Raw genomic sequence first — 24592 nt, 5'->3', positions numbered from 1 at the left:
CCTTATTATGACTTGATTGGGATGTGAGGCGCCCAGAGTACATAGCCAGATGAACAACAATGAGCAAACACAATTTCCATAGTACATACACAATGCTCTCAAATAATTGCAAGAGTAGTAGTCAGAGATAACACTTTGGAATTAATTATGGCTAACATAGTAACAAGCCTCAAGGGCCGCCAGCGGCCAAGGTGCAACAAAAAAACCAAAGGGGGACAAAGTTCAAACTAGACTTCAGTGACCACAATACCAAAAGACTGAAGGTGACAAATACCATAAAGATGCTAGTAGCTACAAATGGCAAAGAGGGCAAGGCTCAAGCAGCCATACAAAAAGGTAAGGATAAATGGCAAAGACTCAAGACTCAAGAGCCACTAGCCTGAGAGGCCTCCCAATCCGTAGTAGCCGGCAGTAAATCATGCACATCCTCCCATTCCTCATCATCAAGGTCTAGGTCCGGCTCGATCTCAACCACAGATGAAGTACCTGGTGTTGGTGGATGTGCATCTCCATCCGCCTGAGAAGCCTCTTGCTCCATCTCCCACTGTGTAAAAGGATCTGTCTGTTTGTCTGTACTCTTGCAAAGCATTTTCAAATTTGCGCTGACGAAGACAAGATCATTAGCCTTCTCCACTCCAAGCCGATTCCTCTTCTTGGAAGCAATGTGGCTAAAGGTACTCCACAATTGCTCCAAGCATGAGGTACTAACTGACTGGCTGAGAATACGGATCGCCAATCTCTGAAGCTCAGGGCCATCATAGCCATAGTCCTCCCACCAAAGCACTGAACCTATTTTCCTACGATCAATCTGAGCATCTGGACTGCCAAATGATCCCCGCATCTCTCTGTACTGTCTCAGCTGATCTCTGACAATGCGTCGCCCATCTCTGTCTAGAACCATCTTGTTTAAGATCTCTGTAAATTGGTTCATGACTTCCCTATCTATCTCTTGCCCTGCACCTTGAAACTCTGGATCCACCATGTACGATGCCCCGTGTAAAGGAGAGGCATATGAATTCCACCTCGAGCTGCAAAGCGCATGGATCTCCTCATATCGCTCTACGTTCAGCTCAAGCTGTGCAAGCTGCTCAATCATGCGGTCCATTGCCTCATAAATCTTGCCAATGCAAGGATCCATGCCATCCAGAACTCGAAGCAAATGAAGCACCGGTTTTACCTGTGCATCTAGACTCTTGAGCTCCTTCCAGAACTCAAGATCCTTTGCCTTATCCTTGCACAAAATCCCTGCAACTGTCTTTGCATAGGGGGAGGTGGTGAACTCATCACTGATGAAGACCTGTCGGACCGCATTTTGACATTCAGACAGCCTGCGTACAAGAAGAAAGTTAAATGCGAAGCGAGTATCTGAATACTTTAGAAGCACTTTGCCGCCCGACCTCTTGAGGTACTCACTCCGAACCAAGTTGTGATTGTTGATGAAAGTAACCATCTTCACTGCATCAGCAATGACTGGAGCAATCCAGTCTAGCTTGCCGATGTCTTTTAGAAGGTTGTTCAAGCAGTGTGCCATGCAAAAGCATACTGTCACATGCGGATAGTGGCCCTCTATGATAGCTGCTGCTGCCCTGTTTGATGCCTCCCCATCTGTGACAAAGGCCACCACGTGTTGCTCACCGATGGTTTCTATGGCCGCTGTCCACTCTGCAGAGAGGACATTGGCGGACTTGCCACTCTCAGTGGCATCATGAGAGTGCACAAAGTACATCTCTCCACTGGAGTATGCGACGAGACCATGGATAGATCTCTTCCTTGTATCGCTCCACCCGTCGACAATGAGGGAAACGCCATGTTTTGCCCAAAGACGCTGAATGTTGAGGGTTGCTTGCTCCACAATAGCCTTCTCTCGATCGAGCAAGGTGGTTCGGAGAGCCTCTGAAGATGGCGGCACATAGCCGGTGCCATACTCTCCAATCCGTTGCACCATGACTTTCCAATACTCCGACCTATTTCAATCAAACATAGAAGAGGTTAGTATCAAAAAAGTGGAACCGACGATAACGAAAGAAATGAGAGAGAAGATTGATAAATCATAAAACAATGAACATACCTCGCTGCGACAAATGGGATATGGTCGTGATAGAAGAATCGGGCCACGGCCGCATCCACCTCTTTCTTCTTCTTTGGGTCCCAAGAGGTGGCAAGGGTCTTTTGGCGACGAATTGGACCTTGTGAAGATGCACCAACACCTACACCGGGTAGAGAGGAAGAAGGGAAAATGAGGGTCTTTGGATCAATACCTTTGCGTGCCGGCTTGGCTTTATGGTTAAATTGCCGATCCTTTTCCTCGAGCTCCTTCCTCTTCTCGATGGTTACGTTGGCACAAAATTTCACCTCATGTCCCAGCACTCGAAGAAAGTGTGCCCTCACTTTGTCATGCCCCCCTTTCCGTGTGTAAGAGCATAGCTTGCATCCCCATGCACGAGAACCTCCCGCCGCCGACAAGGTGCCCTCCGAGGTCACTTCATCCCACCACGACCATTCCTTCGCCTTTTGAGTGTTGCCCGCATGAACGGAGGGGGTTGAACGAGAAGAAGAGGCCATGGATTATCCGTGAAAGAGAGAGAGCTTGATCTTTGAGGATTTGAGAGAGAGAGATAGCTTGAGAGAGGGCTTGAGAGAGAGAGAGGCTTGATTCCGTTCTTGCTTGAGGCTTGAGCAATGAGAAGTTGAGATAGAGAGCTTGAGACTCGAGAGAGAGGCTTCACCTCTTGGAAGTTGAGACCGAGAGAGAGAGAGTTTGACCCTTGAGCCTTGAGGGTTAGCCCAAGAGAGAGAGAGGTTATGGCTTGAGAGCTAGAGGCTAGGCCCCTATGGCTTGAGAGTCGAGACTCGAGAGTTGAGAGCAAGGGAGAGATGGCCCCCTTCAAACTTCCTTGATGCTTTGGTGAAGAATGGGGGAAGGGGGGATTTATATAGGGCTGTAAAATTTAAATGGCCGTTGGCTGCCCAAATCTCCCAAACAGCTATATTTTTAAAAGTTGAAAAACTGCCCGTTTCTGCCCGTTGTTGCCGTTCCGGCCGTTCCGCCCTATTCCGGGCCGTTCCGCCCCGTTCCAGCCGGTCCGTTCCGGTGATGGCCTGCCTGTCGGAACGGCAGTCCGTTCCGACGCGTTCCCTGAATTTTTGACCGGCCGGAACGCCGTTCCGGCGTTCCAAGGCCCCATATAGGTGTTCCCCGGTAACTATGCTTAGAAGGCTAACATGAAAAGCATTATGTATTTTCCAGCCTTCTGGTAGCTTTAACCAATAAGCTATATCGCTGATCTTTTCTAAAATCTAAAAAGGACCATAATATCGCATACTGAGCTTAGGAAACAAGCGTTCCTTGCCTTTCCTTTTCCTTATCCTGGCCTTTTCAAAGCGCAAAAGCATCCAATCACCAAGTGAAAATACAAGTTCACGACGGTGACGATCAGCAACTTTCTTTTGCTTAGCCTGAGTCTTCTCAAGAGCAATCTTTATCTTCCTGTATGTTTCATCCATATCTTGCACATACTTGTCTGCCTCAAAAATCTTGTCCTTAGTCTGCAAAATGGGCGGGACTTTCTTTCCTCCTTCCACTATCTCAAATGGTGCCTTACCTGTTGACGTATGCACAGTGTTATTGTAAGCATATTCAACCAATGGAAGATGGTGTTCCCAAGTTGCCTTGTGCTCTGACACATAACATTTGAGCAGGTCCAAGACAGTAGAATTTGCCTCTTCTGATTGTCCATGAGTTTGCAGATGAAACGAAGAAGAGAACTTTAGCGTAGTGCCCATGTTCTCAAACAATGCCTTCCAGAAAAGACTCGTCATATGTGGATCCATGTCACTGACAATTGACTGAGGCATCTCGTGGTATTTATAGATATTGCTCATGAATATCTTGACCATGTGTTCTCGCTTTATCTTCTTTCTCACAGGAATGAAATGGGCCTGCTTACTGAACCTACAAATGATAGTCCAAATCCCATCATTGCCTGTTTGCGTCCTTGGAAGATCAAAGATAAAGTCCATTGCTATGCTTTCCCATGGCCTATCTGGGATCGGCAATGGCTACAACAATCCCGGTTGCTTTTGCCTTTGACTTTTTGGCAAACTAAGCATGATCTTACAAACGTATCAACATCTTGACGCAAAGTTGGCCAATAGAAGAATGCCTCAACCCCTTTCACTGTCGCATCAATTCCACGATGCCCAGCATAAGGTGGAGCATGACTTTCCATCAAAATCTTTGGCCGTAACTGTTTAGTAACGCATAACTTTCCATGCATCATGAGAAAGTCATTCTTAAGCATATAGTGCTCATGATGTTGCCCATCAACAAGCTGGTCGTAAATCCTTGCAAAATCTAAATCTTCAGCATATTGTGTCTTCATTTCATCTAGTTCACAATGGTACGGAATTGACACTGCTGAAATTTGGGGCTTTCGTGACAACGCATCAACCACCACGTTCTTTTTTCCTTGCACATGCACAATTTGAAAATGGAACATTCACAAGATGTTTGCCCATCGCATGTGCTTCTCAGAAAACTTCGTTTGTGTGAGAAAATATTGCAAGGTTTGATGATCCGTTTGGACAACAAAATCAGCCCCTAGCAGATAGTGTTTCCAACTAGTGAGAGCATAAATTACTGCCAACATTTATTTCTCATAGACTTGCAAGTTTCTTTCAGTCTTCAAAAGAATTCTTCTCTTATATGCGACTACTCGGCCATTCTGCATTAGAACTGCACCAAGACTACGGCCACACGCATCACACTGAACCACAAAAGGTTTCGAAAGATCTGGCAAAATGATTACCGGATCTAAAGTCAGCTTCTCTTTAAGTGTTTGAAAGCTAAAATTTCCTTGGCTGTGCACTTGAAAGTAACTCCTTTTCCTTGCAGTGCATGGAGTGGAGAAGCAATCTCAGCAAAATTTTGGATGAACCTCTTGTAGTAGGAACATAAGCCTAGAAAGCTTCGAATGTCATGTACGGACTTCAAGTCTGGCCATGACCTAATTGCTTCCACTTTAGCGGGATCCATGCGTACCCCATCCTTTGAAGCAATGTGCCCAAGGAAGTGAATCTCTTGCAAAAAGAATTCACTCTTCTTCGCATTAATGAGTAGCTTGTTCTTACGTAACTCATTGAAAACTGCACTCAAGTGATCCCTATGCTCCTCTTCAGACTTCGAGTAGACAATCATGTCATCAAAGAAGGTACCCACGAAGTTTCTATGTGGTCTAAAAATTATGTCCATCATTCTATTAAACGTGGCAGGAGCATTTGTGAGACCAAATGGCATGACAAGAAACTCATAGAGACCAAATGTTGTCCTGAACGCAATCTTATGGGCATCTTCTGGCCTAATGCGTATCTGATGGTAACCACTCTTTAGGTCTATCCTTGTAAACAATGACGCTCCCTCAAGCTGATCAAGAATGTCATCTATCCTCGGTATGGGGAACCTGTTCTTGATGGTATTCTTATTCAAGGCGCGATAGTCAATGCACATGCGCCATGAACCATCCTTCTTCTGCACTAGGAGTACAGGCGAACAAAAAGGGGATGAACTGGGCTGAATCAGCCCCTTCTCTAAAAGCTCGTTGACCTGACTCATAATCTCTTTCTGCTAGGCTGCACTAACCCTGTATGGTGGTCTATTCGGTGGACTAGAACCTGGCACAAGATCTATAGTATGATCCTCAAGTTTCTCAGGAGGTAACTCCCCTGGCAAAGAGTCCGAAAAACAATCATTGAAACCACTCAAAAAAGTTGACCTGTCTTTATCTAAGGTAGACAAATTAGATACAACTTCAGGTACTTCTTTTGCAAAGATCAAGTACGCAGAAAGATGATTCTTTATTACAGATGAAATAGCAGAAGCAGAAACAACTGGAACAGACTCGCTTTTAAGCTTTACATCAAGGACATGAGTCTTTCCTCTACAAGGATAATCTTTTTGTTGTAAGTATCCACCATAGCATGCAACCTGTAACACCATGGGATACCCAATAACACATCACAGCTCTCAAGTGGCATAATATGAAATTCTTCTACATCCACATAGCTCTGAATGTACAGACGAAGCTTCCCCAAAATGGGAGTAACAGGCTCTGAATTGACTTGGGCATGCCAAACCTGCTTCCCTTGTCATACCCATCTCCTCTGCACGAATGCCCAACTTTGATGCCAATTCTGGTGATATGAGATTTGCACGGGCTCCTGGATCAAAGAAAACCAGCACTGTCTAGTCTCTAACTTTGCCTCAAGCTCTGCACAGCTTCGTGGCATCTGTGTTTGGCTAGGGAACAAGTCCTGCACTTGGCTTTGATGGTCTGACTTGTCATCCTTATCCCGTGACTTCTTCTGTGGGCATTCATTTGCAAAATGTCCTTCCTATTCACAAATGTAGCATTTCTTGGCCTCCCTAAGAGCTTTCCTTTCTTCAAAAGTTTTGCCAGAAAAATGCTTTCTTTGCCCTTGTCCTCGTCCCGAAGAAGATTTAGACTGCTTCTTGGACGTATCACCTTCTTCAATGGAGGGCTTCTTTGTGGGAGGCTCAGAAGGCTTTGCTGCAACATTGCCCTTGGCTGAAAACTGTTTGCCCTGGGACCCTTTCTTGTGGCTATTAAATCCATCGAAATCTCCCTTCAACAGATTGCTGGCCACTCTTGCATTCTCAATCAACTACAACATATTCATGACAGTAGTCTTCGTGCAGTAGTCCCTGATTTTCTTGGGCAATCCACAACAGTACTTCTCAATCTGTTCTGACAATGGCACAAACCTGTAAGAGGTGACTGGCAACAGTGCGGCCCAAAATTGTTTTTTGTACTCTTCCAGATTCGCACACTGTTTAGCATTCAACTCGTGCCATTCTGTCATCACATCCACTTCAAAAGTGTTTGTCAGCCATGCAGGCGTAAAAAGCTGTTTGAATTGGACCCACGTTGTTGGGGCTTGACCCTAGTTCAACAATGCGGTCCACCATTGAAGCGCATTCCCTTTCAAGAAAGTGGCAGCCTTGTGTATCTTTGAAGATTCCGTGAAGTTTCCTCCGGCATAAGCTACATCGAACTGCTGTATGAAGGTCAAAGCCTTCAATTAGTCCTCAATTCCTCTGAAAGTTTCAAACTTCACTCCTTGCCCACCTTCCTTGTAATCCTTAGGCTGACTCAAAGGAGCCACATTATCATAAACAAGTGCCTGTAACAACTTGAAATACTGAACCACCTCCAAAATAACCAAGATAAGTATTAGGTAAGGAAGGGTCTAACGCATAGCCTGTTCATTGCTCCCTTGACCATTCACAAACGGTTCCTATCAAGCTAAAGCAAGTTACTTTGGATCATTGGACACCGCTAGTTGCTCAACCACATGGGCTTTCCCTCGGGCATCATGAGTTCTCTGCGCATTGGAAATCTCCTTTTTCTGCAACGGCTCAGTCATGCCCTGTGTAGGAGGCTGAAAACCCTGTGTCGGAGCCTGTAAGAACTCCTGCATCCTTGGGTTGTTAGCCAACTGTTGAAACATGTCCATGCAGCAACGCAATTGAGTTCTAAACAACCTATCCTCTTCTTGAAGAGTTGAAGGAACTTTCTCTGTGCCATGTGAGGAAGATCCGTCTTCAGGTACTTGGTCTCTCTTCTCTGCCATAATAACAAGCTCTGTGTTGCTTTCACCCACAACAATCCACGCTGCACTTGTTGAAGCTTTACACAGAGCACTGAGAAGGGAAGAGAACACAGTTGCGTCCAGCGACTAGAATGTCACTGCGCACACGAGACCAACACCCTGTAGGCCCCAAAGACTGGCGCCCCTTTCGGTATTTCTTTATTGAAATTAAGGTAGACGATCCGACCAATTAGCACAAGCTTTCACAAAGCTGTCCAAACCTGGCGAGGGCTGAAAACGCAAGTTTTCGACCTGATTTCGGCAACATAACGACACAAAAACCCCTGTAGGTCAAAAGCACTTGTCTAGGACGGATTCCCTCGCTATCTGGAAGCTTTCTGGTGAGCTGTCACAGAAATTCAGCGGGCTGTAATTCTCTGTTTTTCACTGCCGGGTGCCCAAAAGCCTGTACACGCATGCCAAGGCTCTCACGAGGCTCCACCGATGTTCCCTTGCAATTTAGGTGCGAAACCCTAAACCTGCAGAAAAACACAGCAGGCTGTAATTCGCTGTTTCGGATCGTTTTTAGCGGAGCGAACACGCCTACGCGTGTCCCAAGGGCTCCCGCACACAATGGGACAGTTCCCCTGTGAATTGGACGAGTTTTCACGCGAGAAGACGCTCCAAACTCGCAATCTTTTGCGATGGAATTGTGCGTACCTGTGGGGGATTAGCAATTAGCTAATCCAGTTCCTGTTCAGAAGGCTCTTGCCTTGGCAAACGCGCATAAACCCCCAGAACTGTACATGTTCATCTGAGTAGCCCAACTAGTGGGGCATTACCATATGTGCCAAAGGGGAGAGAGAGATGCACAAGAGCAAATCATCACGCTACATGAGACAGAGGAGAAGACAAGCTTTCCATTAGAGCTATAGACCTGCACCCACTACTCTCACTCACACTGTAGGTCACTTGTGAGTAAAATTCAGCCCCTCTCTCAAATTGGGCGCCTCCTCTTGTTGAGGTGACCTACAGATTGACCTCCTCTTGCCAAGTGTCCAGTTTGCCCCTTTGAATTAATTCCCCAATTCCCACTCACTTATAAAGTTGTAAGTGACTTTCCGAGTGGCCCAGATTTCGTTTGGCGGGCACGGGCTTCCATATTCATCAAAATTCAGTGCTAACTGGCCCGACCAATCCCCGGCTGACCGACCCAAACTCCCGATGTGAGAAACCTATTCGGCCGCAGCCGTTTCACACTGGCCATGCAATGTCCACTTGCACCTTTTCAAGGGTCCCGGGGAAACAAGTAAAAATTAAAATAAATAAAAATATCTAGTACTTATTTATTGAAGGCAACAAGAAAAATACACCTCGTGGTGACAGACAATCACAGATAACGGCATGTGCGACGGAAGAAGAGGGTTATCTAGCTCACAGCTAGAGAAGGAGTTGTATAAGCTATTTTTGAGCCAAGACTCACGTAAGGCATGGAGATTCTTTCATGATCACTCCTCTCCACCGGCTATCACATCCACTGAGACTTGGGGTGAGTATGCAGCATCTCTTTACACAGTTCCAGGACAGCCGCCTCTACGAGACCCCCTGATGCCATGTCTAGAGACATGCTTTTTCTTTACCGCTGAGATGGTGAAGAAAGCTATTGACAGGATGAGAACTAGGAGAGCATATAATCATGATGGATTGGTAGCGCAGCACTTTATAGATGCCCAAGATATGCTTGAAGAACTTCTTGCATTGATGTTCAATCGAGCCATCTGTGAGGGTTTTCTTGATACTTAGAGTATGTCGATTGTTGTGCCTATTTCCAAGGCATGAGATGCACTGATGCATGCGAACTATCGCACCATTAAGGTTATATGCTTCTATACTTGAGCAGCAATTGAGTAGATGGACGGAGAGAGCAGGCATACGAGCATCAGGACAGGCAGGTTTCAAGAGAGGTTTTTCCACTCTTGATCACATTTTGACACTCAAAGCTATTATTGAGGAGGGCAGATCACATGGTAGAAGGATTTACTGTAATTTTGTGGACTTCCGCAAAGCATTTGACATAGTCCCTAGAGCTCGATTGATGCGCAAGTTACAGGAGATGGGTGTACCCACAAAGCTGATTTGGGGGATCGTGACCCTGTACAGGAAAATTGTGGGTCAATTCCGCACTCCCGAGGGCGTGTTTAAGCTTTTTCACTCCACTATTGGGGTGAAACAGGGTTGTCCAAACTCCCCTACTTTATTTGGTATCTGTGTGGATGAGGTTTCTGAATACATTGAGAGGAGAGGTGGCAAAGGAGCACAGTTAGCAGGGACTCGGATCTCATTGCTACTGTCATAATAATCAATATCTAATTCTCCTAAATGATTTTCTCATATTAAACTGATCATTTAATGTGGGGAAGTGCCAAGGGAGAAAAAGCTAGAATATTGGTTAAGCTAGCAGACCGGCCACAGTAGGGATCCAAAGGAGGGAAAATAGGGATCCAAAGGGGGGGCCATCTGCAAAAGAGCCATGTGCAACAATGGGCTAAAAAGACCCTAAGGTTCAGCCCATTAAGACTTCCAAAATGCTAAGGTTCCAAAATTCAAAGGTTGTGTCCAAAGGTCAACCCTAGGGAAAATTGGATGCTTTGTGTGTGCCCTAAAAGGCTTTGCACATCCCTACATGGGAGGGGGCGAGCCCCAAAGGTAGGGGATGAGAGAGAAAGCCACACACACACACACACAGGCTCCCTTTACACAAAGGGAATGAGAGACACATGTCAGCTCCCTAGGCCAGATGCCCACAAGGTGTGCCCAATTCCTATTGGAAGACCCTTGAAGTGGACCAATGAGAATTAAGCTAGAGTAAATGTAGTTTAATTAATTTAAAAACATTTAATAAAAGAAACCAATGAGAATTAAGTCTCCTAGAAGACTATTGGGCAGTCTCCCAAAGGGTCCAATGAGCATTCAGAAGCCCCATGGCTTGCCTGATTTCTATTGGCCAAGAGACAAAGGGGTCCAATGAGAGTTTAGTTTAATTATTTAATTACCTAAAGCTCTCACAAAAGGGGAAAGGGGGACACATGTCAGAAGGCTATCACTTATGCTGCTTAATACCGATTGGCTTGACTTGGGGAGGTCCAATGAGGCAAAAGCCAGACCAAATTAGCAGCTAGGGCTCACCCAAGAGAGAGAGGGGGCTGATTTTTGCTTGGCATTGACACACACACTCACACTTGACCATGTGTGAAGGAAGAATACTCTATCTCCTCCCAAGCTTTAATGGAGAGCTCATCACCTACTCCAAGCTTGTGAGATAGAAGCCTACATCAACACTCTCTTGGCATGTGGATGCAAATCCAACCAAGAGCCAAGCTTCAATGCATGCTCATCTCCTCTACCAAGCTAATTACTAAGCTAAGCTATGCTAATATGAGTGATTATGTGAGGAGATGTACATCTTTCTCGTAAGATACTCCTTCTTCCTCTCAATCTACTCTCATACCCTGCTAGCTCTCACCATCTTCGAAGGTGTGTGAGGTCTTGGGTTTGAGAACGGGGATAATTCAAGTTGTGTTTGATTAAGTGTTTTGCTTGGTGTATGAAGCTTCCATCTTCATTGCACTAGCTAGTCTTGAAGGAACACAAAGAATTGTATTGTACAATGTCTCTCTTGATGGGAGAAACCATAATACAAAGCCTTTTGGAGGGGGGACCGGCTCCATGCAAATCCGGTCCTCAATTGTTGTCAATAGCTTAATTTCTCTCTTTTTTGAAAGTATTGTCGATGCTATCTAACTAGGTGTTATGCTTTTTGTTGCTCTCTCCACCCAAGCACTCTTGTAATTCTCATTAGGTATCTATTCTAATGAAATGCCCACTATGTTCATGCTAATTTCCGCTACACATAAGTTATTAGGCCATTAAATGTTACAGCTACTATATGGAGATGATATTGTGTTGATCTCAGATTCACCACAGGGAAAGCAGCGACACTTGGATACATTGCACACATTTGCTAGTGATAGCGGCTTATCGAAAACCTTGGCAAGACCAAGGTTATGGTGTTCAACACCACACCACAGCGAGTCAAGCGATTTGCACCTACCTTTGCATATGGTCAAGAGACGGTGGAGTATACAGATGCATACACTTACCTTGGTGTGGTCTTTAGTTCTTTGAGGACAGCAACAGACACTAGGCTGACGAGAGCTTATGCAGCTTTAGGAAAGATGGAGAGGATGTGTTCGCAGGTTCACTTTCAGGAACCTCGAACGAAACTATGGCTTTTTGACACTTTGTTCACATCAACTATGCTTTATGGGTGCAGACTTGGGGACCATCGGTGGACCGCCATAGTCGAGCTAACAGTACTGATGGATGGAAGTGCATGGAGGGGCCTCTAGTCTCTATGATTTCTCGGATGATTAGGGCCAGGCCCTCTGTAGCACATGAGATTATCCGTGCAGAGCTCGCTGCTCCACCGCTTCATTGAGGCACTCACGAGATCCGTTTCGTTCATGCACAGTATCTGGGATCTCCCTAAAGACAGATATGCCTGTCTAGCCTTGGAGTCTTCTCAACAGCTTGCCTCACAGGGAGACAGCTCTTCTTGGTATGCACAGATGACAGCTTGGTTTAAGCTGCATGGTTTTGACATGGATAGACTACCCCCTTTCCAAATGCACCCTCCTTGTCTCTCACACAGACCGAGATCACTCAGCTCATTAGACGGGACTTGATTCAATTAGACACTTGGAGGACATGGATACAGCCGATGCGTGTGCTTGGAACAAAGATGGATTTCTACAGAGAGCATCTCCTTGAGCTTACAAAGGATGGTTTTTTTATCAAACCTACCTACATGGACACTCACCTATCTCATGGATTACGATGTGCTATCTGACAAATGCGCACATCATCACATCAGTTAGAGATTGAGACCGATAGATTTAGAGGAGTACCAGCAGAGGCAAGGATTTGTCTCACACAGCTTGTGCATATGAGAGAGGTAATGCCAGAGATTCAAGCGGCAAGGGAGAAGGGAAAGACGGCCTTCTATAGAGATGGTCGGGTGGTGATTGTAGAGCGACGCTCCACATGACGGTGTGAGACCTATGGGACCACACTCAAAGTTGCCACCTGGAATTGTAATGGATCTATGCGCCTTGATGTGGGTGCTTTTGAGGATAGTTTTACGGGAAGAGACATCGTCTTCTACTCTGAGACACATCAAGCCCCTAGGCAATATGTAAGGTGCACCGGAAGTGAATGTTGAACTTTGCTCAAGATGAGTGCTCCGAACTGTGCTCAAGGTTCCTTTTTCTTAGGGAAGGGAGAGCCTTTCGTTCTCTAATGAGAGAGTGCAATGGACACAAACAAAGTGAATGGACACTGTGAGTGAAGGTGCTAAGACTGAGAGATAGAGAGAGAAGAGAATACGACACCAGTGGCTGAAAACTGAATGCTGTGGATTGGTTCTTGTCGCAACCAGTCGAGGCTGATCTATATGTGCTTAGTGCCTTGTCGAAGACGCTTGCGACGCTATCCCTCTTGTCCTACAACGCTGAAATGTTGTCCTTCCAAAAACGCTGGCCTAGTGCTTGTAAAACGTTGGTCTGCTGGTCATTTAAAAGCTGATTTGCTGACTGTATTGCTTAGGAAAAACGTTGATCTTGATGCTGTGTTGTCGTTGAATTCCTGCTGCAAAACGCTGGCTTGATGGGGCTGAAAATGTTGCTGCTAAAAACTCCAAGTGTAGGGCTGAACTGCAAGCGATATTGAGTGGCTGATGGCGATGGAGTTCTGTTGATTTAGAAAACGCTGAAGTGCTGAAGAAACGCAAGGCTTCCAATGTTGAAAACGCCAATGTCCTTGGGATAGTCTTGCTTGAGAAGGTGTCTGTTGAGCAATGTCCTTGCTGCCTCTTCTGCCAGAAAGTGCTAGCTCTGGTTTGCTTATATATTTCATTAGCAAAATTGCCCTACCTAGTTCCAAACAAAAGTCACTTAATAAATAAGTGAAAATTGTCAAAAATAGAGAAAATAGGTTCAATTCACTGGAAAATTCCCTTGATGGATTTTGATGGGAATGCTGATGATCATGCTGTGTGCAACCAGAGGATATGCATCTAATCTAAGTGTCTGGACATGCACGGTCTGCGAACAGACTCACAAAAGTGCCAAATCACTTCCTATTCTAGACTGACTGGATTGACTGAACCCTGATCATGCTGTAGCTTGTCCACGGACACACAGGGTTGGATGTGTCACGTGACATCCCCTCCTTTTCGAAGTGAGGTATTGGTACCGAACTATATGGCGTCAAGGGAGATCGCCAACAAGATCTAGAATCCTAGGAAGGACTCTTCGCCGGCCCACTCTGATGCGTAGATCGCGCGATACTTGAACTTCATAAAGGTCTGCAACGCTTGCTTCTTTGGGCCGCGCCGAAAGCGACACAAAGTCTTCTGTGGCTCCTTCGATGCTTCAACTTCGTCGACAGTCATGCTTCTTTGTTCTTCAAGAATCTCAATGGCTGAAAATTCCTGAAACCACTTCCAACACAAAAACGTGAACATACCATTCCATGTAAAGTGAATGGAAAAAATCTCATCTTCCTAAAAGACTGTGCATGCAATGTAGATGAACAAATAGACGGAGTGCCAACCCATTTACCACACACGCAAACAATGAGATCGATTCTTGTGTTGCTGATCTAAATCAATCAACTGTGGCAATTCACAACAGAAATGCCCATGCTTGGTGCTCATACTTTCTTGTGCTCTTTCTACAACTGTCGTGCCAAGGAAGAGACATGGAATGTGACTTCCTTGATTGCATACTTTTCAGCTTTTCATAAATAATCCGCATACATTCGTGCTCATTCATGAGTGAAACGTGCTCAACGTACAATATGTCATGCCTAGGAAAAGGGATCACATAAAGACGCTGACTAAAATACAAGAAACAATCACGAATGAAACACTCGAACAATGCGTGTTGACGAATCATTCGAACACATAGCACTTCCTGTAAGGGTTCTTTGGACCTAGGCTCGAGAACCAAGATCGGTTCGTCATGTTCATACTTCCTGTAAGGGTTCTTTGGACCTAGGCTCGAGAGCCAAGATCGGTTCGTCATGTTTGGTTGAATCTGCTTGGGGGGGTACTGTGGACCTCGACTCGAAAGCCAAGATCGATTCTTCGTGATTGATCGAATCTGCAACGAGGTTAGCTTCGCTAGAAAAAGCATCAACTAAACCATCATCCTTGTGAACAATCACGTCTTGATCATACAAATCATCATGCTTGTGAGAAATCACATCGTAATCATCATGCTTGTCATTGTTATTCAAATCATCATGCATATCATTATCATTCAATTTATCATGCTTATCTTGTGTCATGCTTTGGAGAAGAAGAGACTAAGAGAGTCTCCTTTTCCAAAATCCGTTCAATCTTCGCCTGCACATTAGAAATGAGAGATGAAGAATGAACAACTTGCTCTCCACGAATGACAATGGGAGAGTCACTTTTGGCATTGAAAGTGAACGTATTTTCCACCCAATCAATGAGAGAGTTATGCTCACGAAACCATCAAATGCCCAAAATCATATCACATCCTAAGAGAGGAGAGACTAAAAATTTTCTACAGAAAGCAGCTTGTTGAACTGTAAACAACACATCAAGGTACTCTTTCGTGATGAGAAAGTCCATACAGGTAGCGAAGCCAAAGACCTCAAGAGGAGATTTTTGACTAACCTCTAGACGGACTCTCTCAACAAGAGAGGGACTAATCACATCATGCATACTGCATGGGTCAAAGAATATGACAAAAGTTGCCACGTCATATGACCATAACATTTAATGAGAGACTCATCAATGGGAGGGTCATGAGAAACTCGGGACACACTTGTGTTCTCATTTATTGCATTGACAGAGGAAGTGGGTTCAGATTCAGTAGAGTCAAGCTTAGGACATGTTCTTTTTATGTGACCCTTAATGTGACAATGAAAACAACGGCCTTCCTTAGAATAAGTGCTTTGCTCTTCCGACGTGATGTATCCTCCTAAAATTCCTTGTGCTACCTTTTCATTTGAAGTGAGCTTGGGTTTAGCAATTGTGTTAGCTTTACCCTTAGGTTCATTGGAAGAGTTCTTTTGTGAGAGACTATTGGAAGATTGGTTAGAAGAGTTACCGTTCTTACCATTCTTACCGGTCTTACCGTTTTGAGATGTCACGTGACACATCCAACCCTATGTGTCCGTGGACAAGGTACTTCATAACAAGGGTTCCGTCAATCCAGTCAATCTAGATTAGCAAGTGATCTGGCACTTTTGGGAGTCTGTTCGCAGACCGTGCATGCCCAGACACTTAGTGTAGATGCATATCCTCTAGTTGCACACAGCATGATCATAAGCATTCCCATCAGAATCCTTCAGGGGAATTTTTCAGTGTATTTAGCCTATTTTCCCTATTTTTGACATTTTTTACTTATTATTTTTAAGTGACTTTTGTTGGAAAGTAGGTAGGGCAAATTGAGTAAGTTTGTATATAAGCAAACCTAAACTAGCACTAATTGGCAGAAGAGGCAACAAGAGCACTCGCTCAACAAGCAACTTCTCAGCAGAACCCCAAGCCCTAGCGTTTTTGCTCCACAACAACAACCGAGCGTTTTTGGACCAAATCAGCCAGCGATTTGCACTTGCAAATTCCGACGACAGCAGAACATCAGATCAGCCTAGCGTTTTGCATTTACAGAACAACCGATGACAGATTTGCAGATTTTTAACCCTAGCGTTTTTGCATTTGCTTCACACCCTAGCGTTTTGCAGATTCTCCGCGACGGAACTCCAAGAAACCCCAACGTTTTCAGTTTTCAGCTGTTAGACACCAAAAATTATGTGGTTCTTGTGGTTCTTTCCTTGAGTGATACAGAACACTGCCAAAGCTTTGATACCAATGTAAGGTGCAGCGGAAGTGAATGTTGAACTTTGCTCAAGATGAGTGCTCCGAACTGTGCTCAAGGTTCCTTTTTCTTAGGGAAGGAAGAGCCTTCCATTCTTTAATGAGAGAGTGCAATGGACACAAACAAAGTGAATGGACATTATGAGTGAAGGTGCTGAAACTGAGAGATAGAGAGAGAAGCGGATGCTCGAATAATTTCGTCACTACTCAAATAGTTCAACAGCTTGGTTTACCAACTCAAAAGACATCTCACGTATATGATATGAAATTAGCAAATGGATCAATTTTGACTTGTAATCAGACAATTTAACAATTGCAGTTCGAGATTCAAACTTATGCAGATCAACTGGATTTTTGAGTCAAGCCTTTATCTTATTACGACATGATTCTTGGTCAGCATTGGTTATTTCAGTATGATCCAACTATTAGCTTTCGAGGACATACTATTAATTTGTTCAAAGATGAACGGGAATAGCTTCACGTGTACAAGTCAAACAACATGATATAGTGGATTATAAAACAAATATGATTTCCGATGCAAATGCAAAAATTATTATTGATGAAGAAGTTAATCCAAGTGATACTTCGTTACCAGACAAAGATAAGGACACAGTTACAGATTCCGAGTCTGAAGACGACTATGCTTTCTTTGATTCTTTGTTGGATGATGATATGCCAATTGCAAGTCATGAAGTGACAGTTTCTGAAGATGATTCTGAAGAATTTTGGGATTCATTATTGGACGATGATTACACTCTCCAGCTAAAATCCTCTCCAGTGATTACTAAAGTTGAAGTTACATCATCTGAAGAGTGCCTTGAGAAGATGGCCTCTTCACCAAATATTTCACAGTTATTGGAAGATTTTGAACCAAAAGTCTTACATCGCATGAAGAATTTTGAAGATCGATCTCCTATTGCAATCAACCTGATTATGCCAGATTCCTCTAAAAGGTCTTTGAATAATACAATGACATGGGATTTAGCAATGAAAGCAAAAAGGTTTCGCAAGAAGCAAAGGTTCAAGACCAAGGTTTCCGATAACTCAAAGATTGAAGATTTTCGAAGATTCAATGCTTTTCCAAAGTTCTATCAACATCAGAAGTCATTTCTTTGACACGTGCTCTTATTTTAAATGGGAGGGAATGTCACAATTGTGACTATGTTAGCAGTATTACATCTATTCGTAGTTGCAGATACGCGAAGTGCCATACCAAGGACCCCTACGCTCGGATGGTCACGCTCCTTCGCCCAAAAGACGTGCCTCTACGCCAAAAGCCACACTCCTTCGACGATTGGTTGCACCCCTTCGCTCTACGGGAGCGACTCTTCGCTCAATAACTGCAGCTCTTCGTCGAAAGGATGTGTCTTTACGTCTAAAGTCATGTCTCTTCACCAAGAGACGTGTCTATTCATTTGTGTCTTTTCGTCTCCTACATAAGGAGCCCTTGTATCACACATTCAATCAATCAACAGAGTCTTCTAAGTCTTGTTTCTGAGTACAGTTCAAGTTTCTTAAGTCTTAATCATGAGTTTAAGTAATTAATAAAGGATTAGCAACTAGAACCCTCACAATAAAGATGTCTAATTAGATGAGATGATTGGATACTATTGTGAGTGCATCAAGAGTTTCGAAAGGGTGAGATGACTACATAGTGATCTACGTGCATCAAGAGTTCTGGACGGAATGAGATGGCTAGATTGAATGACGATGCTCACTGTGAACTAAGTATGTGATTTTGTGCATGCTATGTGGATGTACAGTCTTGTGGGGATGGTCATGGGCATGGTTTGCTTGATTGAAATGTGAAATGAAAGGATATGAATCGAATAGTAACAAGATTTAGTAGATCAAGATATCCGTGAAAAGATCGGTGTTGTCTGGATATTATTGCTAAATGGTTACAATGATCACGATTTGTACTTGACAGTCTCGACAGAAATGTGATTGATCAATGACTGATGTTTTTTCTAGCAGTGCTACATTGATGGAGTCTGGTGCATGAGTACAGAGTTAGTGTCTATTGAAGAAAGTTTTTGTCCTTTGACTTTTCTTCGGGCATAATCGAGGGCGATTACAATTCTTTCAAGAGGGAGAATGCCACAAAGTGATGACATGGTGCCCAACTGGAAGAGAAATGGCCGAGTGGACAAGAAAGATTGAACCAACCAACTTAAAGAACTTTTGAGCACAAGACATGGCGCTAAAACCCTAAAAACCCAAAGCTTGAGGTCTAAGGCTGATTTCCGTAAAACGTGTTGACATGTTGAGGAAGTATCATTTGTTCGCATGTATAGTTAGTATGCATTGTCCGAGTCTCTCATTCATGACGGTCTCTTATATTTTCGTCATTGTCTTTGTGTGCTACCTTTTCATAGGAAAGCCATATTGCACGATGCACATGATTCAGTCACGGATGAGCACGGAAGCATGAACCGCACTCTAGAAACAATAGAAAGTTTGCATTCCAGGAAAACAAAATGTTTCACGATTGTCATACTCATTCCTTGGCAAGACCCAGTCGCAACAAAAGCACTCGTACGATTGTCCATCAAGCATTAGTATTCCCTTTGTGGGTTGCCACAGTTGATAGTTTTAGGTCGAAAAGTCAAGTTTAGATCGCATTTTTGGCATGTACTTGGTGAAAGGTTTGACACTCTTATCACATTTTTCATTTGCATTCCATCCGCTGTCATTTAGGAAGCATAGTCTTTTTCCACTCACTTGACAAGTAACAAATGTGTCTATGATATTGTGTTTAAATTAATTTCAAGGAAGTCCCCCAAAGAAGATTCTTGAAGAAGATGAACCCGAGATCGTAGACGAAGTTGAGAACATGGAGCCGTAGGAGATTATTCTGCATCGCTTTTGGCGCAGCCCAAAGAAGCAAGCATTGCAGACCTTCTTGAAGTTCAAGTATCGCAGAACCCACGCATCAAAGTGGGCCGGCGAAGAGTTCTTCGCAGACTCCCAAGACTTGATGGCTGACTATACGAAAGTCATACAGCTCGATACCAGTACCTCACCTTGAAAAGGGGGAGATGTCACGTGCACAGCTAAACCTATGTGCATGTCGACAAGCTCTTACTGCTAGGGTTTAGGTTAACCCAAGAAGTGTTTTGGCACCCTTGTGAGCCTGTACGCAGGACGTGCGTGTCCAAGCACTTAGAGTAGCACCCAACATAAGCATATCACCGCATGTGAGCCCCAATTCATCGCATAGAAAACACCTCTTAAAAGGTGCACTTAATAAATTAAGTGACCTTTGGGCTTCCAAGAAATCGTAGGCTAAACTAGAAGACTGCTCGACCCAACCTGTGGCACCTATAAATATAGCCCCTTGGGAGCTAGTGAAGGGCAGAAGAAGCGAGAGAAGAGGCAAGTAACTGCAATACCCACAAGACCCACATCCTCATCCCCAACGTTTTCTCCCAACAGTACTAGCATTTTTGGATCAGCAAATTCAGCGTTTTCGGACCAGCCCATCAGTGTTTTCTAGCCCTTGGACCAGCGTTTTCAGAATCCAGCCCTTAGCCTCGTCATACTTTCAGCACTCAGCCCTAGCCTCGTCGTGAGCGTAGTTCAGCAACAACACCATCAGCATTTTCAGTTTTCAGCCCATATCACAAGCGTTTTCAGTTTTCAGCCCATTGCCATCCCCGGCGATAGCGGATCAGCCATAGCCTCGTTCCAGTCGCAAACTCCAAGCCACAACCTTAGCGTTTTGCATTTTTGGCCTTTAGCCTCGCAGTACCAAGCATCCTCCACAAGCATCGTCAAGCATCTCAACATCTAGTACCATTGTACCAACATTTGTGCAATCTAAAGCAAATACTTCTCTAGCAATAAAGAGGGGGGCCCTTGGAGAGGATTTGGGACCCCATCTGGTCTCTCTCTCTCTCTCTCTCTCTCTCTCTCTCTCTCTCTCTCTCTCTCTCTCTCTCTCTCTCTCTCACACACACACAATTTCCACTCTTTTGTTTTAATCTTTGCACAACTCTCGTGAAGTAAGAAGGGGCTCTCTCTCCCCTTTAGTAAAAGGAACCTTGGGCACGAACTGAGCACTCATCCTGAGCATTTACCATCGTTGACTTCCGCTGCACATTACAACTGAGATGCTAATGGGTACTTGCTGTAGATACTTGGTTCTTGCGAGGCTTAGGGCTGGATACTGAAAACGCTAATGCTTGAAGGCTGAAATCTGAAAACTGATGACGATGAAAGCTGAAAACTGATGGCTGAAATCGATGGTACTGATGCTGAAAAATGCTAGACTGATGATGCTGAAAATACTATTGATGGTTGATCTGAGGGGATGCTATTGGATTTCGGCGTGGAGGAAAAATGATGATGCTTGTTGAGGCGGCCCAAGGGATGCTGAAAACGCTGGGTACTGCTGGTATTGGTGCTACGGTTTTGAGTCCTGTACTTGTTCTTCCCCTCAAGTGTGACCCCCCACGGTCACCTATATAAGAAAAGCTGAGTCAAGCAGCCATAAATGAGACCCCACGACCTTGGAAAATAAAGCTTAAAATGTCACTTATTATTAAGTTGAGAGCCTACTAATAAGAGGTGATTCACATGCTGAACTGATTGCACGGTGCAAGAGTGGGTATGCAACTATGACCTGCCTAAACATGCTCGTCTTGCTAGAGGCTCACAAAGTACCATGCTAGGTCCTAAGCTAAACTAAGACTGACGCTAGACTGTAGCAGAAGCTTGTCCACATGGCACATCTACAATGTGCACGTGACAAAAACAAGTGCAAAGTCAAAGCTTGAATTATTGAAAGGCAAAGCTTGAACTGACACGTCGTATCAATTCAAGATCTCTTAAAAGCATAGTAAGTAGGACTCTGTAAAGGCAGCCACTAGAGGTCTTGGGTATTAGGAATCCTTTCGTACTAGAGGAGATCATATAAGTTAGTGATGAGGATCCACGACATATGCAAACTTCATACCTTGTCGAGACACATCATCATGTCCTAATATAATGCCTTGCAGGCTACTTTAATCGTGGGCATTTGTAATGTTCAAATCACTAGTAGTAATTTAAATACTTCTGCAAGTTTTGAGTTTGAAAGCATGTATTTTTAATTAGGAAGCCTTTCTCTCATAACAAATTTAAAAGGTCCATAGTAAGGCAGATTAATCTGTACAAGGATTGGAATGGTAAAGATCCTTCAAGTGAAAATCTAGGTCTAGACTCTACCGTGTAAAATTTGTCAACTACTAGTCATGCAACTTGAGAATCCCGTCCTAGTTCTATTAGCCATCAAGATCTTGGTGAAAATTTCTGGCAGATTCTACTTACTGAACATGTTAGCAAGAAAAAATAGGGTCAAACCTGGTGTAGCAAAATTACAGCCCCAGGCTCCATAATCCGTCCAAACTCAGTTTCTGACAAAACCCTTCTATTTACAATGCCATTTATAGTATCTGTTTGATCCTGGAGTTTAAAAACAGTAAGCATCTTCGACACTATAGATGTGCAAAAAGATTTTCTTTCACCATCTACACTTACCTTTAAATTCAGCACAGCATCCCCACAGCCATTGGGAAGACAGGTTTTAATTACAGCCAAGAGCTACAAGATGTTCAAGGCAAGCAAGATTGAGTTTCAATAAAAATTATTTTCATGAATTATCAATGTCGCAACTTAAACGCTTCTTTTTACCTTGAGTACTCTATTTTCTGTTCTAGAAGTCTTCAGTGAGCTTATGGTGGATACTTGGATAGGAGACTGCCTACATAAAAGGGATAAATGGTCAAAATGGTTTCGTAGCAGAGAAAACATTAAAACAAAAATTGATGAGGCAACAGAAAAAAGGTAACATTTTTGAGCCTGCAAACTCAAAGATGAACCTTCTCAAGGTAGTTCTTGGCTTTAAGCCAGGGCCCACTTTGAAAATCAGTATCATCGACAACAGATGCTCTACATTGTGCCGCGTTATCTTTCATTGTACTGTTGTCAGAAAATGAACTCCCATTCTGTCCTAAACTTCTCTGTACAGCTCCAGCAGGACCTGGAATGTGATAATGTAGGTCTTTTTGAAGGAATCTTACACTTCGGGCCTCCCTCCGATTACCATCAGCTGAGGGCCGATTAGAAACTAGTTTTCTAATTGAGTTAGGGGCACGTATTTGCTCTGATATTTTTTCATGCACAGTTTTTAGCCTCTTCTCCAAATTCTGGCCTTGTTGTGAAACACCTACAAGCGGAGAGCCGAACAATCAGCTTATCTCATCAAATGCACAGAAATCCCCAAAATAATGCATAAAAACTGACAGAAATTGAGCAATCAGCTTCTCTCATCAAATGTACAGAAATCCCAAAATAATGCATAAAAACTGACAGAAATTGAGCAGGCAGGTCAACACAAATTCCTGTTGGTGAGTTACATAGCAAACACAAAGCATGTTAATCAACTAACAAACACAAAGCATGTTAATCAACCTTGGAAATTTGAGCTGAACAAAGCATAGGCTTACTTGCTACTCGCTTTGACCTCTCACCCCCACCATTTCCTGGGACTTGAACTGCACATGTTCTCGTTTGTTGCATTCTATCAAAATTGGAGTTTTGCATGACAGATTGATGTGCATCTAGAGCCACATTAGACACCTTGCGATTACCAATAGGAATATTCTGCATTATGTCTGTGAGTGGCTGCTGTGAAGTCACCAGGTCCACTTGCCTCCTGCCGTTCTGGGACTGAACATTCCTGGAATAGGATCTAGAGATCTCTCCCTCTGCTGCAGTAAGTGATTTTCCATGGCTGGAAAGGGAGTGGCAGTGCTCCTCAACCGTGGATATATCATTGCCTGTAAGGGCTCCATCACTAGAATCCTCCCTGCACGCATCAAATTGGCGCCTTTACAATACAGCTACGTAGAAGCAGGAGCACTTAATAGTTGACGGAGTGAAAGGCTTACCCGCAAATAGAATCATATAAGCTACGCCCTTCTCTGCAGGCTGCTTGTGAAGGCGCTGAATCTACCCCTAGCTTCCGCTTTCGTTGAGTGTCAAAGGTACTGCTGGCAAGATTTTGGAAGAGAGACGGCTCATTTTGCGAGGCCCGGGGCCTCTGAAAGCGCTTAAGGAGGCTTGCAGATGAAGCAGTGGAGTGCTGAGGATCGGCAGAAGAGGAGGTGAGAGGCAAATGAGGAGGACGAGGACCTACCGCAGCAGCAAGGGGCCATGGCGGCGACACAAGCTGCGAGGGGTCCTTGCGCCTGTTATTGAGGGCGCCTAATATGTCTGAGTCGTCAATGTCGAACTCGTCAGCCCAAGATGCCATCGCTGAGCTTCTGGATCAAAATTCATTTGAAAAAATTGGCGGCACTGAAGAGAGAGATGAAGAAAACAACCTGATTCTAGTTTTACCTCACAACCCCCAAACCCACACGACGCAGGGATTGAACCGGGCACCTTAAACCCCCTCGTCTTTACCGCTATTCAATTCATCGAATGCAAGAGACCTAACTTCATGGAAGAAGGCCTTAGTATTAGACCCCCAGTCACATGTGTCATTTTTTGTTGGAACACATCGTCTCAAGGGAAGCTTGAGGACTCTAACTCTCTCTCTATCTCTCTCTCTCTCTCTCTCAAATGTTGCTAAATCTCATCCAGATCAAAGCTAATAGATAGCATGCAACTAGTAATTTGATATTATATCATCCCAATAGATTGTCTAGAGATAGGTATATGATAACTATTAGTTGGGTTTGGGGACAACTTTTGAACAGCTATTAGATAGCTATTGTCGTCTTATAGTTGTCAATAGCTATCAAATAATTATCTGATTGCTATCAGATAGCTTTTGATAGATGATAGTTATTCATAAGCTACGTTTCTAATAGTTATAGCAAGGTGAATCGATGGTCTAATAGCTACTTAGTAGCTTTCAAAATAGCGATGAGTGCACCGATTGTTTATACATAGCTATATGGTATCTATTGAAAAGCTATCACTAGCTAATGACTTTTTGATAGCTATCAAGTAGCTAACCCA

At 44.0% G+C, this 24592-nt stretch overlaps 1 protein-coding gene across 2 annotated transcripts in view; it reads right to left on the bottom strand.

Annotated features, from left to right (window-relative positions):
* The window catches only part of LOC147459710 (nuclear localized protein), a 34087-nt gene extending 9938 nt beyond the window's left edge, over window positions 1–24149 (bottom strand). The window contains exons 1-6 of one of the 2 annotated variants that reach the window (XM_086510922.1): window positions 23515–24149; window positions 23071–23432; window positions 22645–22790; window positions 22256–22321; window positions 22103–22165; window positions 21926–22027 (exon numbers count right to left, since the gene is read on the bottom strand). In XM_086510922.1, coding sequence (XP_086367048.1) covers window positions 21926–22027; window positions 22103–22165; window positions 22256–22321; window positions 22645–22790; window positions 23071–23432; window positions 23515–23879 — 1104 coding nt within the window. In that variant the 5' untranslated portion in view covers window positions 23880–24149. Of the gene's footprint in view, window positions 1–21925; window positions 22028–22102; window positions 22166–22255; window positions 22322–22443; window positions 22791–23070; window positions 23433–23514 lie in introns of both variants that reach the window. The other variant, XM_086510921.1, reaches the window with a different exon arrangement.
* Window positions 24150–24592: the final 443 nt, after the last annotated feature.

This window comes from Adiantum capillus-veneris, chromosome 4 (genome assembly GCF_014529385.1).
Source record: "Adiantum capillus-veneris isolate H3 chromosome 4, ASM1452938v2, whole genome shotgun sequence".
In the NCBI taxonomy this organism is placed as follows: Eukaryota; Viridiplantae; Streptophyta; class Polypodiopsida; order Polypodiales; family Pteridaceae; genus Adiantum; species Adiantum capillus-veneris.
Note: the sequence above shows the minus strand (reverse complement) of the source record. Positions and strands in the feature narration are given on the sequence as shown.